We start from the raw sequence: 17014 nt of genomic DNA, 5'->3' as shown, positions 1-17014 counted from the left end.
TTTAGAATGCATGTATGCTTGAGTGTATACTAGACCTTCCATACTAACTGCCTCGTGGTACATTTTCATGCAATGACAGTGTGTTTGTGCAAAAAAAGAACTTTGTTGTACACATAGTGATTTAACAATAAAATTTTGATGCAATTTAGAGTTTATAGTAAATGTTACATATGCATTTCTATGAGTTTACAGCATATTTGGATGTTAACTTTTGCAAATGTTATGTATTGTCTATTACGTTATTTACGTTGTCATGTTATGATAATTAAGCACTACATTTTCTCATGTTAAATATTATTTCTATATGTAACATTCTTTAAGCGTTCGTGCTCAGACGCAAAGTGTATGCGGACTGAGAAGCAGGAATGAGAGAGTAGGCCTGATTGTGTGTATACTCATATTGCCTCACGCTACTCTGTTCAAGGGGATTAAATCCATCTGAACCCATCATCCCATTTGTGGTGTGGTTGTGATTTCGTGGTGTCTGGAGGTTACCACTTGAAGTCTGCTACACCTACTTGTTTTTGTATATTATACAGATGTCATCCAGTATCAGCTATGTCCCAATATTCCTGCCATATTTTGTTTACATGTCCTTTAATAATGGTTTTAATTTCTGCTCTACATAATGGTATTTGTACATCAACTATTTCATGTTTTATTGATCCTTTTGCCAGAGTATCTACAATCTCATTTCCTCCCACTCCTACATGAGCAGGAACCCAAAGGAAGAAGACATCCAGCCCTCTATCATACAGTATTAATAGCAAGTGATATATCTGATATATGATATCTTTTCTGCATGATGTTTCCCCTGATTGAATACTAGAAAGGGCAGATAAGCTGTCAGACGCTATGGCTACATTTTGCATCTGATTATTTTCTTCCAACCACTGTAGTGCCAATAAAATTGCCAAAAGCTCTACCGTCTATACTGATAAATGATCTGCTGCTCTTTTTTTAACTACTACTTCATAATGCGGAATGAAGAAAGCAGCCCCAGTAAATATGAGTATTTTGTCTTGGTAGAGATCCATATATTTTTGAACTGTTATTCTCTGTGGTATTACTTTAGATTTTTCTTTTAACATTTGTTGAAGGCTTATATCTACAAATGGTTTTCTGAATTTCCAAGGTGGTACTGTTGATATTGCCACAGTGGGGCTTACTTGGAGCTGGCTGAGGCTTGCATCTTGTGCTGTTGCATTTCCTATCCATCCAAAACCGTAATAATTAATTTTATTATGTTCTGAACAGTCTTGTAAGATGGCCTTTGTGGGATGTACCCCACTATGCCCTTGCAGATTAATCCAATACGCCAGCATGATTTTGACCCTCCTAATGTGTAATGGCATCTCTCCTGTCTTAACCTGTAATGCAGATAGTGGTGATGATTTAAATGCTCTGGAACAAATCCGAAGTGCCTGTGCCTGTTCAACATCAAGCTTTTTAAGGTTTGATTCTGATGCGGACATATATGCTAGGCAACCATAATCTAGTGCTGTTCTTAAAAGAGCCAGATAGAGGTTTATGAGTGATGTCCCCAGCCTTGCCCTGATAGACACCTCAAAACATTATTAATCTTTTTACATTTATTCCTAACCTTATCAATGTGATGACACCAGTTCAGCTTCTCATCAAAGAACACTCCCAAGAATCTTACAACCTTAACCTGTTCAAGATCTTGCCCATATAGTTTTAGTGATACTGTTTTAGGACATTTAGAAAAACATATAACTTGTGATTTTGAGATTGAACATTTAAATCCCCAATTATTTGTCCACTGTTCTACTTTCCTTATTACATTTTGCATTTTCTTTCTTAAATATTCTATATTCTGACCTCTAACCCAGAGTGCCCCATCATCTGCATAAAGTGACTTGCCTACATTTTCTTCAACCTGATCAAATATGTCATTGATCATAACATTAAAACGTATTGGACTACATACACTGCCTTGGGGGATTCCATTTTCCACTATATATCTATTTGAATATTCTACACCTACTTTAACTTCAATTGTTGTTCTTTTCAAGAAATCTAATACCCAATTATACATCTTGCCATTTATTCCTAATTTATTAAGTTTAATAAGAAGTCCGTCCTTCCACAGCATATCATATGCCTTTACAGTATCAAAAAATACAGCAATTACACTTTCCTTATTACTTTGAGCTTTCCTAATTACTGATTCTAGGCATAATAAGGAGTCCATTGTCCCCCTTCCCTTACGAAATCCAGATTGATGTGGTGAAAGAAGACCTTTACTTTCAATATTATAATCTAGTCTATCTGTTACCATCCTTTCCATAGTTTTCCCTAGTTGTGATGTTAATGCTATGGGTCTAAAACTATTTGAATCTGATGGGTCTTTGTCAGGTTTAAGTATTGGGACTATAACTGCCTGTTTCCATATTAATGGGAGTTTACCTGCATTTCATACCATATTACAGAGTCTTAATATTATCCCATATGGCCTAACATCCTGTAGCATATACCATCTTTCCCTGGAGTCGTTTGTTGCGTGCTTAACATAGCTCTTTTGAACTCAAATAGAGTAAATGACTGATCCAGATCTCTTCCTGATATACTGCTTCTCTCAACTATCCCTGGATTTTGAGCAAGCGTCTGGTCTCTATACTGTTTAGCTGTTAAGGATAAATTTCCAGAACTGTGGATCTTCACAAAAGGTTTAACAAAAAGTTCTGCTTCTTCTGCATTACTAATTGCATTTTTATTACTACTACATAACACTGGTATTTCCACATTACTTCTTATTCCACTCATTTTCCTAATTGTTCTCCATATATCTGACAGTTGAGTTTCTCTTCCAATTGTATTACAGAATTGTCTCCAATAAACACGTTTAGCTGATCTAATTGTTTTCCTAACTACTGCTTGTGCCCTTTTATAATTAATCAAAGTTTCTAGTGTATGGTGGATTTTAAGCTGTTTAAACATTTTATTTCTCTTCTTAATTACTGCACTACAACTTTCATCCCACCATGGCACACATTTTTTCAGTTTACTTCCTGCCTTTTTAGGAATTGTTTCTTCAGCTGCTTCTGTAATAGCTGAAACTACACTTTCATTCATTTCTTCCACTTCTGTTATATTTGTATTTAATAAATCTGCACACTTAACCTCACTCAGCATTTGAAATGACTGCCAATCATCTTTATCCAACTTCCACCTTGGTGTTCTCACTTCATTATCCAGATATATTTCTACTCCAATCCTGGTTATTATTGGATAATGATCACTACCTATCGTTGACTGATTTAAAACCTCCCATGTGCTAATTCCAGCCATTTCAGTTTACATTATTGTCAAGTCAATAACACTTTCTGTGTTATGCAAGCTACTATACCTTGTTCCCTTTCCATCATTAATACATACCAGATTTTTATCATCTATAAATTCTTCTATTATTGATCCATTTACATCTGTATTCCTACTCCCCCACAATGAATGATTATTGACAAGCATTATGGTCATGAATCATGTATACCAAAATATTATAGAGTCACTGACAAACCTATTTAAAGAGCTACTTTTTGTAGATGATTTTTGTGATGATAAATCAGTCTGTGAGAGCCAGTGCAAACCACTGAAGAGAGAGACTGATGATGTGTGACAGTGATCATGTGATCAAGAACCTTGTGTAGGAGCTGCTGCTGTAGATTGGCTTGATTTCTTCTCGATTTTTGAGCTGCTGACTGAAATCAGTGTTGTTGAATGGACTGGAGCTGCAGAAGATGAATGTTTAGACACATCTTTCGGACATTAACATCATATTTTCATACTTGATCATGACATGCAGTTTGTGCTCCATCATCACTGTTCAAAGTGGCAGTAATTGAGAAGACCACAAAACCATTCATAAGTCGCATGGGTATATTTGTAGCAATAGCCTTCAATACATTATAAATTTTTTTCTTTTATTCTAAAAATCATTAGGATATTAAGTAAAGATCATGTTCCATGAAGATATTTTGTAAATTTCCTACAGTAAATATGTCAAATATTTATTTTTGTAAGTAATATGCATTTCTAAGGATTTCATTTGGACATCTTTAAAAGAGATTTTCTTAGTATTTTGAATTTTTGCACCCTTATTTTCAAATAGTTGTATCACTGCCAAATCATACATCAATGGAAAGCTTATTTATTCATCTTTCAGTAAAAATGGTTTTGTGGTCCAGGGTCACATATTATTTATGCCTTCTTTATATGAGAGTGAAACACACTGAGCTGCTGTCCATAAACCTTCAGTTTGTCCTGAATTAATGACATTATTAAGCCTTGAAATTCCTAAAACTGACCTCCTCCACGGCTCATACAAGACTCAAATGGATTTGTGAAATATTTCTTGTATGATCCATATAGGAGGTCAAATTTATGAATTTTAATGCATTTTATGGCTCTAATGGCAATTTCACAATGCCAAAATGTAAACATACAGGATATGAAGACAAAGAATGGGATATGGTCAAAAGATCTGTCCATTAAGCCATGCAATATACAATAAAATACAGTACACTTTTACTGTAATAGGAACTGTCCCTCAAGAGCATCTTATGGTGACGTGTTCAATAATAAGAGCTCAGGCAGTTTTAACCTACAATCATTCTGTAAACATCTCAACAGGTTAAATCTTCCCTCTAGAGAGCGAGTGCTGACTGTTACCAGTGTTGTGTTGAATGATTCACTGTCTAACCACCATAACCACTAACCTAAGAGGAACAGATTTGACATGACACTGGTTGAGAAACATGTTCTTCAGAATGAGAAGTGCGACTGTAAACCACACTGTCACCCGCATTTGGTCTGAACTCAACTTATAGACTCATGAATTCCAAAACAGTTTTTAAATTATTAAAAATGAGTTTCCACAAGAAGATCAAATCCACACCGATCTGAGAAAGCAGTGGCAGGTAAATATCACAAATAAAAAAAAGATTTTGTGAGATAAATAGGCAAATTCTGAAACAAATATAAAAACCTTGGGAGGGCCACCATATGTATAGCATTAATACAGCCAATCAGTGATAATGGCAAGATTCTCCATTTTCCAATTTTCATCACAACTCACCCCCCACTGAAACGGCAAAACTTACAGATCATCTGGAAGGTAACGGAGCACAGGGAGAGAAAACAAGGAAACTAACTTCAAAAACAGTGGGGAAAAAAACAGACGGAGGATCAGTTCTTTATCGCAATCACGATGAAGCTTTGCTATGATCGGACACGGCCTCTCATCATCTGAAGGCTTCGGTCGCAACGACCTGTGAGCGCGATCCACTTTGACCGGTTTAGGAAATTTGTCTTGGGCAAACAGTGTGGCGATCAGCTCAGTAATAAACGTAGTAGGATGACCCTGCTCCGCTCCTTCTTTTATCCCCACAAATTTCAAATTGAGCCTGCGAGAGCTGTAGTCCGTTTATAGCCTACTGTTAGCTTTTTATATCTGACGACTTTATTTAGTCTTCAAAATGTATAAATGTTGTGTTAACTTGTAAAGTTTATCTTGATAGACAAAACATGTAAGTGTCATAACCTTTTGTTAAACACAGAGCTTATTTTTTTGCGATTTTCCAAAAGTCTATGGGAAAAAGTCATAGGCTTTCAAACGAGGGAACCCGTGCGCCGCTAACTTCCGGGTTGGCCTACAAAAACACGTCATCCCTGAGGTACTCTATGGAGTGTGTTTGGTGGGGTGAAAGAAGGCCAGACATCACCTTTTGTTTGGGGAGTGAATTGAAGTGATTTTTATTTCAATTGCTCAACTGAAATCCCAATGCACATTTGATGTATTCTTGACAAATGTTTATTTTATATTGTTTAGAAGCTCACAGAAGACTGTTGTTGGACTCTAAAGGACAGTTTGTGCAAATACCTACTGCAATATTACCTGGTTTGGATTACGCCAGTGGGATTTAGTTGTGTTTTCAGGACTTTATAGTTTCATCAACTGCTGAGACATTTTCTGTTTGCACATCTACAGCATTCAGATAAGACCTTTTGCATTATGAACTATATTTCCATTACTGCTGTTGCTTTCTAAAACTCTTTGATGTTTCTTTCATATTTTATTCATTTTTGTTTTGTCTATTTGTGATGTAGTGCTTTGGTGGTTTTTTACTCTTATATTAAGACTCCTTCAGTTTCTGTAACTAAAATTGTGCATTAATTATAGCATTTGTAATGTTTTCAGAGCTGTGAGCTCACTGTTGATATATATATATTCACACACATACATATACATATACAGTGGGTACGGAAAGTATTCAGACCCCCTTAAATTTTTCACTCTTTGTTATATTGCAGCCATTTGCTAAAATCATTTAAGTTCATTTTTTTCCCTCATTAATGTACACACAGCACCCCATATTGACAGAAAAACAGAATTGTTGACATTTTTGCAGATTTATTAAAAAAGAAAGACTGAAATATCACATGGTCCTAAGTATTCAGACCCTTTGCTCAGTATTTAGTAGAAGCACCCTTTTGATCTAATACAGCCATGAGTCTTTTTGGGAAAGATGCAACAAGTTTTTCACTCCTGGATTTGGGGATCCTCTGCCATTCCTCCTTGCAGATCCTCTCCAGTTCTGTCAGGTTGGATGGTTAACGTTGGTGGACAGCCATTTTTAGGTCTCTCCAGAGATGCTCAATTGGGTTTAAGTCAGGGCTCTGGCTGGGCCATTCAAGAACAGTCACTGAGTTATTGTGAAGCCACTCCTTTGTTATTTTAGCTGTGTGCTTAGGGTCATTGTCTTGTTGGAAGGTAAACCTTCGGCCCAGTCTGAGGTCCTGAGCACTCTGGAGAAGGTTTTCGTCCAGGATATCCCTGTACTTGGCCGCATTCATCTTTCCCTCGATTGCAACCAGTTGTCCTGTCCCTGCAGCTGAAAAACACCCCCACAGCATGATGCTGCCACCACCATGCTTCACTGTTGGGACTGTATTGGACAGGTGATGAGCAGTGCCTGGTTTTCTCCACACATACCGCTTAGAATTAAGGCCAAAAAGTTCTATCTTGGTCTCATCAGACCAGAGAATCTTATTTCTCACCATCTTGGCAAACTCCATGCGGGCTTTCATGTGTCTTGCACTGAGGAGAGGCTTCCGTCGGGCCACTCTGCCATAAAGCCCCAACTGGTGGAGGGCTGCAGTGATGGTTGACTTTCTACAACTTTCTCCCATCTCCTGACTGCATCTCTGGAGCTCAGCCACAGTGATCTTTGGGTTCTTCTTTAACTCTCTCACCAAGGCTCTTCTCCCCCGATAGCTCAGTTTGGCCGGACGGCCAGCACTAGGAAGGGTTCTGGTTGTCCCAAATGTCTTCCATTTAAGGATTATGGAGGCCACTGTGCTCTTAGGAACCTTAAGTGTAGCAGAAATTTTTTTGTAACCTTGGCCAGATCTGTGCCTTGCCACAATTCTGTTTCTGAGCTCTTCGGGCAGTTCCTTTGACCTCATGATTCTCATTTGCTCTGACATGCACTGTGAGCTGTAAGGTCTTATATAGACAGGTGTGTGGCTTTCCTAATCAAGTCCAATCAGTATAATCAAACACAGCTGGACTCAAATGAAGGTGTAGAACCATCTCAAGGATGATCAGAAGAAATGGACAGCACCTGAGTTAAATATATGAGTGTCACAGCAAAGGGTCTGAATACTTAGGACCATGTGATATTTCATTTTTTCTTTTTTAATAAATTGGCAAAAATGTCAACGATTCTGTGTTTTTCTGTCAATATGGGGTGCTTTGTGTACATTAATGAGGAAAAAAAATGAACTTAAATGATTTTAGCAAATGGCTGCAATATAATAAAGAGTGAAAAATTTAAGGGGGTCTGAATACTTTCCGTACCCACTGTACATATAAATACATGCATACATACATATACAAATATTTGGTTAGACCACCTGACAAAAAAAAAAAAGAAAAAAAGAATTTAAACACTGAAATGTAACAACTAAAACTTGTTTAAACGCATTGTTCATGAATCACAAATATGAATTGCATCTGTTTTTAAAAGCTTTTTTTAAAAGCTTTTTTGAAGCTTTATCTGCTCAATGACCCATATAACAAAATCTGCTAGAAAAACGTTAAATAAATGTGTATTTTTGTTAGTGTATTTGTACATCTACAGCGGGAAGTGTTCTAAAATCATTAGAGAATACACTTGCAGTTTTGATGTTAGTATTTATTTTTAATAAATGCATTACTAGAAAAAAAATACAGTGCATTATTTTGCAGTAAAGTTGAACTGTTTGGCTAAGATAAGAGTGTGTTTAGATCACTGTGTTAACTGTTTTGAGAGCAGTTACATTACTTTGAAGAAATGTGACAAATCGATTGAGAAAAACTGTAATAATGGCATAAGTTCAGTCATTTTCACTGCCAAAGGATGAGGCTGTGAAGAATCAGAGGTTAAGGATGGGATGGTACCTGCTTTATTTGGACCAACTTGCTCCTCAGAATCACAACCTGTGAGTCTGATTAATTATTGATGTTATTTTATACAGAGTGTTCAAAATACATAGTTTTGTGTTTTAACTATATTGTGTGTCTCTGGCTAACTCACGTTATTACTGTCTTTCTGAAATACTTCTGCTACTCAGCTGTGGGCCACTATTACCTAAAATTGTGTTCATTAATGCAGATTGTCGTTCTTACTACATTGAGTAATGATAAAGGATAGAGCGAGATTTGTTTTACAAACTTTAATGTTTCATCAGTCATTGACGTCAGAGCTCGGCTAATGCATGTGCTGTTATTGATACTGTTAATAATACAGTTCCCACATGTGCACTGCAATACATTAGAAATATACACATCCGTTTGTTGATGGACATATATGTAACAAATATCTCAGGAAAGGAGACATTAGACACAATTGCAGAGGTTTTATTAAGAAAACGAGAAGCAACCATTCAAAATATTAAAATAAAATGCTAAAAACAGCAATGCAGCAAAACAGCAGTCTGTCCATTACTGTATTTATTATAATTAAAGCAGTTTATATATGAAACAAAACTAGAAAATTACATTGAACACTGTAGGCAAATATCCATAAATCCATATAAATGAGAAAAAAAAAATAATGTAAACCTGATGGTATCACTATTTCCTGAGAAGAATAACTTTGAAAAATCCTCTGTGAGTTTTTACTATTTTAAATATTATTGCAGATTCGCTCAAAACTCAGCAGTATTTTATTGTAATCTTGTAAGCATCTCTATTTCCTCGAGGTGCTGCGAGTTCTTCCTCCCTGCAATATAAATGCATTCATTGATCTCTCATATGTGTTTTTATCATGACTGCAGATTGTTCCAGATCAGATGAGTGTGAATCATCAGATTGTGTGAAGCTCAAACTCACCAGCTCTTCTTGCACAGATGATCTGAAGAAGAATCACAGTAGGAGCAGCAAACACTGCAATCTCAACAATCATCACAATCACTGCAGGAAACACGTGTGGACAGATGAGAGAGAGGAAGAAGAGACTGAATCTCTGAAACTGAACATGACTGAAGTCAAGGGTATCAAACAATGAACGATTATTGACAAGCATTTACAGACTGACTGATAGTTTCAGTGTTATAAAGCTGTCGTCATAAATGAACTGCAAACAAAGACGTGTCGTACCTCTGAATAATAATCCAGCAGTCCTACTGACTTCAGTTGATGCTGTGACAGCTGGATCTGTGGATCACATCTGTTAGTTCAGTTCAAACATATAATATAACATATAAACATCATCATCATCATCATCACATACACCCGGAGCATTGGGCAGCCGCTGGTATCAAGAATCAATCCCACAACCTTCAGATTATCAGTCTGACTCTCTAACCATTGGGCCACTGTATCATAGGATGTCATGAATTACACCAGTTGTCTTTAACATTATGGTCATGACTCATGTATATCAAAATGTCATAGACTCACTGACAAACCTATTTAAAGAGCTACTTTTTTTAAATGATTTTTGTGATGATAAACCAGTCTGTGAGAGCCAGTGCAAACCACTGAAGAGAGAGACTGATGATGTGTGACAGTGATCATGTGATCATGAACCTTGTGTAGGAGCTGCTGCTGTAGTTTGGCTCGATTTAGTCTCGATTTTTGAGCTGCTGACTGAAATCAGTGTTGTTGAATGGACTGGAGCTGCAGAAGATGAATGTTTAGATACATCTTTAGGACATTAACATCATATTTTTTTACTTGATCATGACATGCAGTTTGTGCTCCATCATCACTGTTCACAGTGGCAGTAATTGAGAAGACCACAAAACCAGTTATAAGTCACATGGGTATATTTGTAGCAATAGCCAACAATACATTGCATGGGTGAAAATTATCGATTTTTCTTTTATGCTAAAAATCATTAGGATATTAAGTAAAGATCATGTTCCATGAAGATATTTTGTAAATTTCCTACTGTAAATATGTCAAAAATTTATTTTTGTAAGTAATATGCATTTCTAAGGACTTCATTTGGACAACTTGAAAAGAAATTTCTCAATATTTAGATTTTTTGCACCCTCATTTTCAAATAGTTTGTGGCGAGCAGGGCGGGCGAGAGCCGTGAGGGAACGGTGCAAGGCCGGTGACGCGAGAGTTAACGAGCATCACCTGTGAGGCGCACCGGCCTCGAGTCTCTCACGGAGGAGCTCCGGAAACATAAAAGGAGGAACGACGACAGTGAAGGACGAGAGAGGACCAGGCCTGAACTTTATTTTATGTTTTATTATGTTTGTGTGGCCGGTAGACGTCCGCGAGGGTCTGCCGGCATTACTTTCGTTTTGTGCTTTGTTTCTTTTATTAAAGATTATTGTTTGAATGTTCGCTGGTTCCCGCCTCCTTCTTCCCACATCTATGAACTACGTTACATAGTTGTATCTCTGCCATATCATGCATCAGTGAAAAACTTATTTATTCATCTTTCAGAAAAAATGGTTCTGTGGTCCAGGGTCACATATTATTTATGCTGTAAGACTAATGCCGGACTGTCTGGACCGAGAAAGGGCTACTCTTTGAGAAAACAAAGGAAAATAACATTTGAACTCTCTTTTGCAAAATTAGCATCCCCATCCAAGATGCAATCACCCTGAGTCAATCTGTCACGAATACGGCTCCTGCGGCTCTTCCTCCTGGCCGCCAGAGGGAGCCGTCACCAGAATTCTGATTCGGCCACATTCGGACTACATTACCCATAGGCCCTCATTCCTGGGACTGATTGCACCTACACCTGCACCGCATCACACTTTCACTATTTAACACTCACACACCCACACATGCACCGCGAAGTCTTGATTTGCCGAAGTGATCATTTCTGAGCGTTCTTTGTGGATTGTTATTTTGTTACCGACTGGACTGTTTACTCTCTTGTGATTCTCTGCTGCCTACCCTGACCCTAGCCTGTTTCCTGGACTCTGCTCTCTGTTTGCTGCCAGCCTTGACCATTGCCTGTTGTAAGACCCTGACTCATTGCCGCCTGCCTCGACCATTGCCTGTCCCTGTCTATGATTCTGCCTTGTCCTTGTCTGTTACGTTGCTTGTCTTAATAAAAGCTGCAAATGGATCCTCACTCTGTCGACCCATCATTACACAATCACACCTCAGCATTGCCTTAATCTATGCTTCCCTTCCTTCACCCCCTCTTCCACCATCTCTTCTGTCTACATGCAGAGATGACCTGAAATTCACCTAAATGGTTTAATGTGAACAGTTATCATACAACATTATACATGTTTGGTATCATTTGAAATGTCTCAGTGTGACTGGTACAAAGGTCTCATTCCCACAGAAGTAAACCAGAAGGTAATAAAGGTTTCAAGATATGTTGCTCTCTGTAATGGGTGTGTCCACCTCCACAGGGTCTTTCATGCAAATGGCCTTCTGTCCCCAAAAAGGTGTAAACTACTCAGTCTAGGACCCTGATTAATGCAAATTCCAATTGTGAAGTCATGTTTCCATTTGAAAGAAGTTTCTGTCTTGGTCTGAGTATTTAAAGAGATGTTGCAGGAGGCTCAGGGTGCGATCCAGGCCTCATTGCTGGGTGTCCGTCAGACACTCAGAGAATACTCAATACACACTCAATGTGTATTTTTCTAAATGTCAGGTATGCATCTTTCACTCTTTTTCTGAGCATTTGATGTTTTGTATTGATCATCCTTGAATTGATTATGTAATTGGCATGATACATTTACCTGACTAATAAACTGTTACATTTGGCTTTATTCTGACTTACTCTGAAATTATTGACTCTAGTAGATTATATGTCCATAATCCCACAAATCTACGCTCAGGTTAGTAACGGACTAAAGTACAGTTTAGGTGGAGCAGAGGGGCACACCAACTGATACTTTAGAGCTCCGACTGACACGTTGGCATTAGTTATGTATACTTAGACTGTGTAGGCTAGTGTAGTGCTTCAGAGCCATTTTCCATTCAGAACAACATAGGGTTGTCAGACCAATCTGAATAGGGTGAGCCTCAACCTCTGATTACTGTAATATTATTCTAACTAAGTGTACGGGGGAAACCACGGCATGATTATATAAAGTTACCATAGAAAGGTTAGGCTGGTCAACTTGGTTCTATGGTAATGGTCATGACCTCTGGTTAGATATAGTTTTGCTTTAATTCAGTGGGTTCAGATCTATGGGGACTAAATAACGTACTTTTAGAAATAAGCAAGCATGGTGCAGCGTCTAAAAGTATTAGTCATCGCCTCTGTCTAATGACCAAGACTGACGAGTTTGTGTATATGAGATCGTATACCCGGCCGGTGCGAGACTCAAAAGCGTTATAAGAATCTGAATAAACGGGTACAATAAGAGTAAAGAGTTAAATAGAATAATCAAATGTAGAGCTAAATTATTATACAAATGACCAATAATCAGTTGACATTCTAAACTAAATTCGAGGTCATAATAAAATGGATGTCAGATATAAGTTTACTTGGAATTAAACTACTTTGCCACACTGAAAAGACTGACCACGGTTAAGTTAGTTTCTCACCTGAATACTTGAGAGTGTATCTGACTGAGGTCTTGACATGTTTTCTGAGAGTAAGCTGACATCTCCACTCTCTGTTGTCATCTTCTTTCAGGAGTGTTGTAGTCAGATTGATGATACAGAATCCTGAAGCTGATATCTGATATCTGGAGTCTGTTGTCAGATCAACACCAGCCCGATTCACCCACAACAGATGAATTTCCTCAGAACGGGCCAAACGATCACAAGATTCTCCATCATATGAATACAACTGACAGGAGAGAGTCACAGAGCGACCTAGACTGATCTCAGTCTGTGAGGATGATGATGATGATGATGAAACTGAACACAAGACACAAATCACATTACAGACTTTAGTCTTTTAAAGAGAGAATTGGGACCTTTTTAAATTAACCACATAATCATAAAATTACCATGAAGAACATTCAATGAAACACGTGCATCAGTTCCTTGTTGTTTGCTATTCACATATTGTCGGCAGCTGTAAAATCCAGGATCTTCTTTTGAGACGTTCTTGATGTTCAGAGAGCAGTCAGACCCCAGACTCAGTCTCTCATGTCTCTCTGTGTCTTTCTTCTTTTTCCCTAAATTAATCAGTTCAGCTGTCTCTGAATGTTTGAATCTGTTATAGATCCATGTAGTTGATGTGCAGTCAGAAAGAGCATTATTACAGGGCAGACAGACATCTTCACCAGAACTGATGAACACATGAGTCTCATTCACTCCACTGGTACCTGAAACAATACATTTGAGTGATCATTATGTTATATATTAATAAATGAAAATATAAACCATATCAGCAAAAAAAGCAGAAGATTCAAATCAAAGTCTTTTTCTCACTTAATGCAAACACACTCTCCAGAATAAACTGTTTTTCTTCATCAGAGAGCTGTTCAGATCACTCACACACTCTTAATATGAAGATAATGTTGATCATCAGATGTTTGAGTGTGACTCTATGTCCAGTATCAGGAATAATACACTGTATGTATCAGTACACAACTGAGATCACAACTTGAATGTGTGCAAGAATAAACTGATCATGTTCAAATGAACTCTTTCCCAGACTAACTCCACTAAATGTCTTTAGAGAAAGTACAGGTTTCTTTACCTGTGAGAAGTGAGCAGAGAATGATCAGTCCCAGCAGACACAGATCACACTTATCAGACATTTTCTGTTTCTGTCAGTCTTCCTCTTCATTATACACTCACAACTCTTTCTCTAAACATCATCAGCTCCTCCTGTGTTTGTTAACTTCCTCTGATCTGAGCGAATGAGTGTTTCAATCCGGCTACAGTTGATATATAGTGACGCTGTGCCAGTGCATGATGGAGAAGTGTTGCTTCACAGCTCTCTTATTAATATCCACTCTAATTCTTTTGTGTTGATTTACAGTACACTTTTACTGTAATAGGAACTGTCCCTCAAGAGCATCTTATGGTGACGTGTTCAATAATAAGAGCTCAGGCCGTTTTAATCTACAATCATTCTGTAAACACCTCAACAGGTTAAATCTTCCCTCTAGAGAGCGAGTGCTGACTGTTACCAGTGTTGTGTTGAATGATTCACTGTCTAACCACCATAACTACTAACCTAAGAGGAACAGATTTGACACGACACTGGTTGAGAAACATGTTCTTCAGAAGAAGAAGTGCTACTGTAAACCACACTGTCACCCACATTTGGTCTGAACACACATTATAGGATACATTTGCACACAAGAGCATGACTTATAGATTCAATTATTTCTTTTAGCAGTTACCTGCATGCCATTAAAATCTAGAAATAAATTCATTACATTATTAGTTTTTTACTGAATCCATGACTCATGAATTCTCAAACAAAAAGTTTTTTAAAGTATTTCAAAGTAATTATTAACATCAACTCCAGCTTGGTCAAACAGTTTGAATGGCCCCGTATAACAGTTTTTTACAATCGCTATGACAGTTTTTTCAATACATTTAACAAGTTTCCTAAACTCTTAACACGGTTAGCACAACATCCGTCTTTGTAGGCTATACAATTAACACATTTCTTGTTGCTTTGATACAAAATGCATACAGTTAACACCAATTTAAAATGCTTGAACTTCTTTTACACACAAGCTCAACCAAGACCAAAACAACATAATTTTACAGTCAAATTTACAAATGCTTTCACACTGTATGTCAGAACAGATAACATCATGTTCTAAACATAACTTATATAGGCTAAAGTCAAAGTGAACAGCTGTTCATATTGTGAATTGAAACACAAATATATTCCCTGTATTTTATTCCATTGCTAATGAGAAACAGCTTATTGCAATGATGCAAATATATAAATCACAGCTGATTCCCATCTAGGAACCACACTCAGGTGTTGAGGTTTTTTCAATCGCATGATCATATGTTCTAAAAGAGGACTCTTTGGGCTGATCTTGTGTGGAAAAGGAACAATATAGAGCAACACAAAGAGAGAAAGAAAGAAAGAAAGAAAGAAAGAAAGAAAGAAAGAAAGAAAGAAAGAAAGAAAGAAAGAAAGAAAGAAAAATGCCTGCACGAGAGAGAGGAAGACAAGTACCAGGACAAGGGAGAGGAGTGGGGCAAGGACAAGGGAGAGGAGTGGAGAAAGGGAAAGGACAAGGACAAGGGAGAGGAGTGGGACAAAGACAAGGGAGAGGAGTGGGACAAGGACAAGGGATAGGAGTGGGACAAGGACAAAGACAAGGGAGAGGAGTGGGGAAAGGACAAGGGAGAGGAGTGGGACAAGGACAAGGGAGAGGAGTGGGACAAGGACAAGGGAGAGGAGTGGGACAAGGACAAGGGAGAGGAGTGGGGCAAGGACAAGGACAAGGGAGAGGAGTGGGACAAAGACAAGGGAGAGGAGTGGGACAATGACAAGGGAGAGGAGTGGGACAAAGACAAGGGAGAGGAGTGGGACAAAGACAAGGGAGAGGAGTGGGACAAGGACAAGGGAGAGGAGTGGGGCAAGGACAAAGACAAGGGAGAGGAGTGGGGCAAGGAGAAGGGAGAGGAGTGGGGCAAGGACAAGGGAGAGGAGTGGGGCAAGGTAGAGGGAGAGGAGTTAGAATGCGTGGTGGTGCTCAAAGAAGGACCAGAGCTAGGGTAACTGAACAAATAAGAGCTACTATCATTGACCTTGTCACAAAGACAAGGGAGAGGAGTGGGACAAGGACAAGGGAGAGGAGTGGGACAAGGACAAGGGAGAGGAGTGGGACAAGGACAAGGGAGAGGAGTGGGACAAGGACAAGGGAGAGGAGTGGGACAAAGACAAGGGAGAGGAGTGGGACAAAGACAAGGGAGAGGAGTGGGACAAGGACAAGGGAGAGGAGTGGGGCAAGGACAAAGACAAGGGAGAGGAGTGGGGCAAGGGAGAGGAGTGGGGAAAGGACAAGGGAGAGGAGTGGGACAAGGACAAGGGAGAGGAGTGGGGCAAGGACAAGGGAGAGGAGTGGGACAAAGACAAGGGAGAGGAGTGGGACAAGGACAAGGGAGAGGAGTGGGACAAAGACAAGGGAGAGGAGTGGGACAAGGACAAGGGAGAGGAGTGGGACAAGGACAAGGGAGAGGAGTGGGACAAGGACAAGGGAGAGGAGTGGGGCAAGGACAAAGACAAGGGAGAGGAGTGGGGCAAGGACAAGGGAGAGGAGTGGGGCAAGGACAAGGGAGAGGAGTGGGGAAAGGACAAGGGAGAGGAGTGGGGCAAGGAAGAGGGAGAGGAGTTAGAATGCGTGGTGGTGCTCAAAGAAGGACCAGAGCTAGGGTAACTGAACAAATAAGAGCTACTATCATTGACCATGTCATAAACCACGGGCTATCATACAGAGAGGCTGGTGAACGAGTACAGCCAAATCTCAGCCGGGACACAATGGCATCCATTGTCTGTATTTTCAGAGTAACCAACAGGTAGGATATTGCTTCTCCTACAGCAAAGTGTAAATAATTTTACCATTTACTGTATTAGAGTGACTG

At 38.8% G+C, this 17014-nt stretch overlaps 2 protein-coding genes across 9 annotated transcripts in view; both read right to left on the bottom strand.

Moving 5' to 3' along the window:
• Nucleotides 1-17014, bottom strand: part of LOC125266262 — a 256307-nt gene that overhangs the window by 58713 nt on the left and 180580 nt on the right. The window lies entirely within an intron of this gene.
• LOC125266265 lies at nucleotides 8722-14674 on the bottom strand. Of its 2 annotated transcripts, XM_048186777.1 has the most exons (7): nucleotides 14151-14674; nucleotides 13453-13773; nucleotides 13043-13360; nucleotides 10094-10183; nucleotides 9662-9718; nucleotides 9395-9475; nucleotides 8722-9284 (listed from the first exon to the last, which is right to left on the bottom strand). In XM_048186777.1, the coding sequence occupies exons 1-7, from the start codon at nucleotides 14209-14211 to the stop codon at nucleotides 9229-9231; spliced, it is 984 nt and encodes a 327-aa protein (XP_048042734.1). In that variant the 5' UTR covers nucleotides 14212-14674; the 3' UTR covers nucleotides 8722-9228. The 2 variants fall into 2 exon arrangements, with proteins under 2 accessions (XP_048042734.1, XP_048042735.1); XM_048186778.1 differs by lacking the exon at nucleotides 10094-10183 and having other exon boundaries at nucleotides 14151-14528.

This window comes from Megalobrama amblycephala, linkage group LG4, assembly GCF_018812025.1.
Source record: "Megalobrama amblycephala isolate DHTTF-2021 linkage group LG4, ASM1881202v1, whole genome shotgun sequence".
Taxonomy (NCBI): domain Eukaryota; kingdom Metazoa; phylum Chordata; class Actinopteri; order Cypriniformes; family Xenocyprididae; genus Megalobrama; species Megalobrama amblycephala.
The sequence above is the reverse complement of the archived record's forward strand: the minus strand, read 5'-3'. Positions and strand labels throughout refer to the sequence as shown.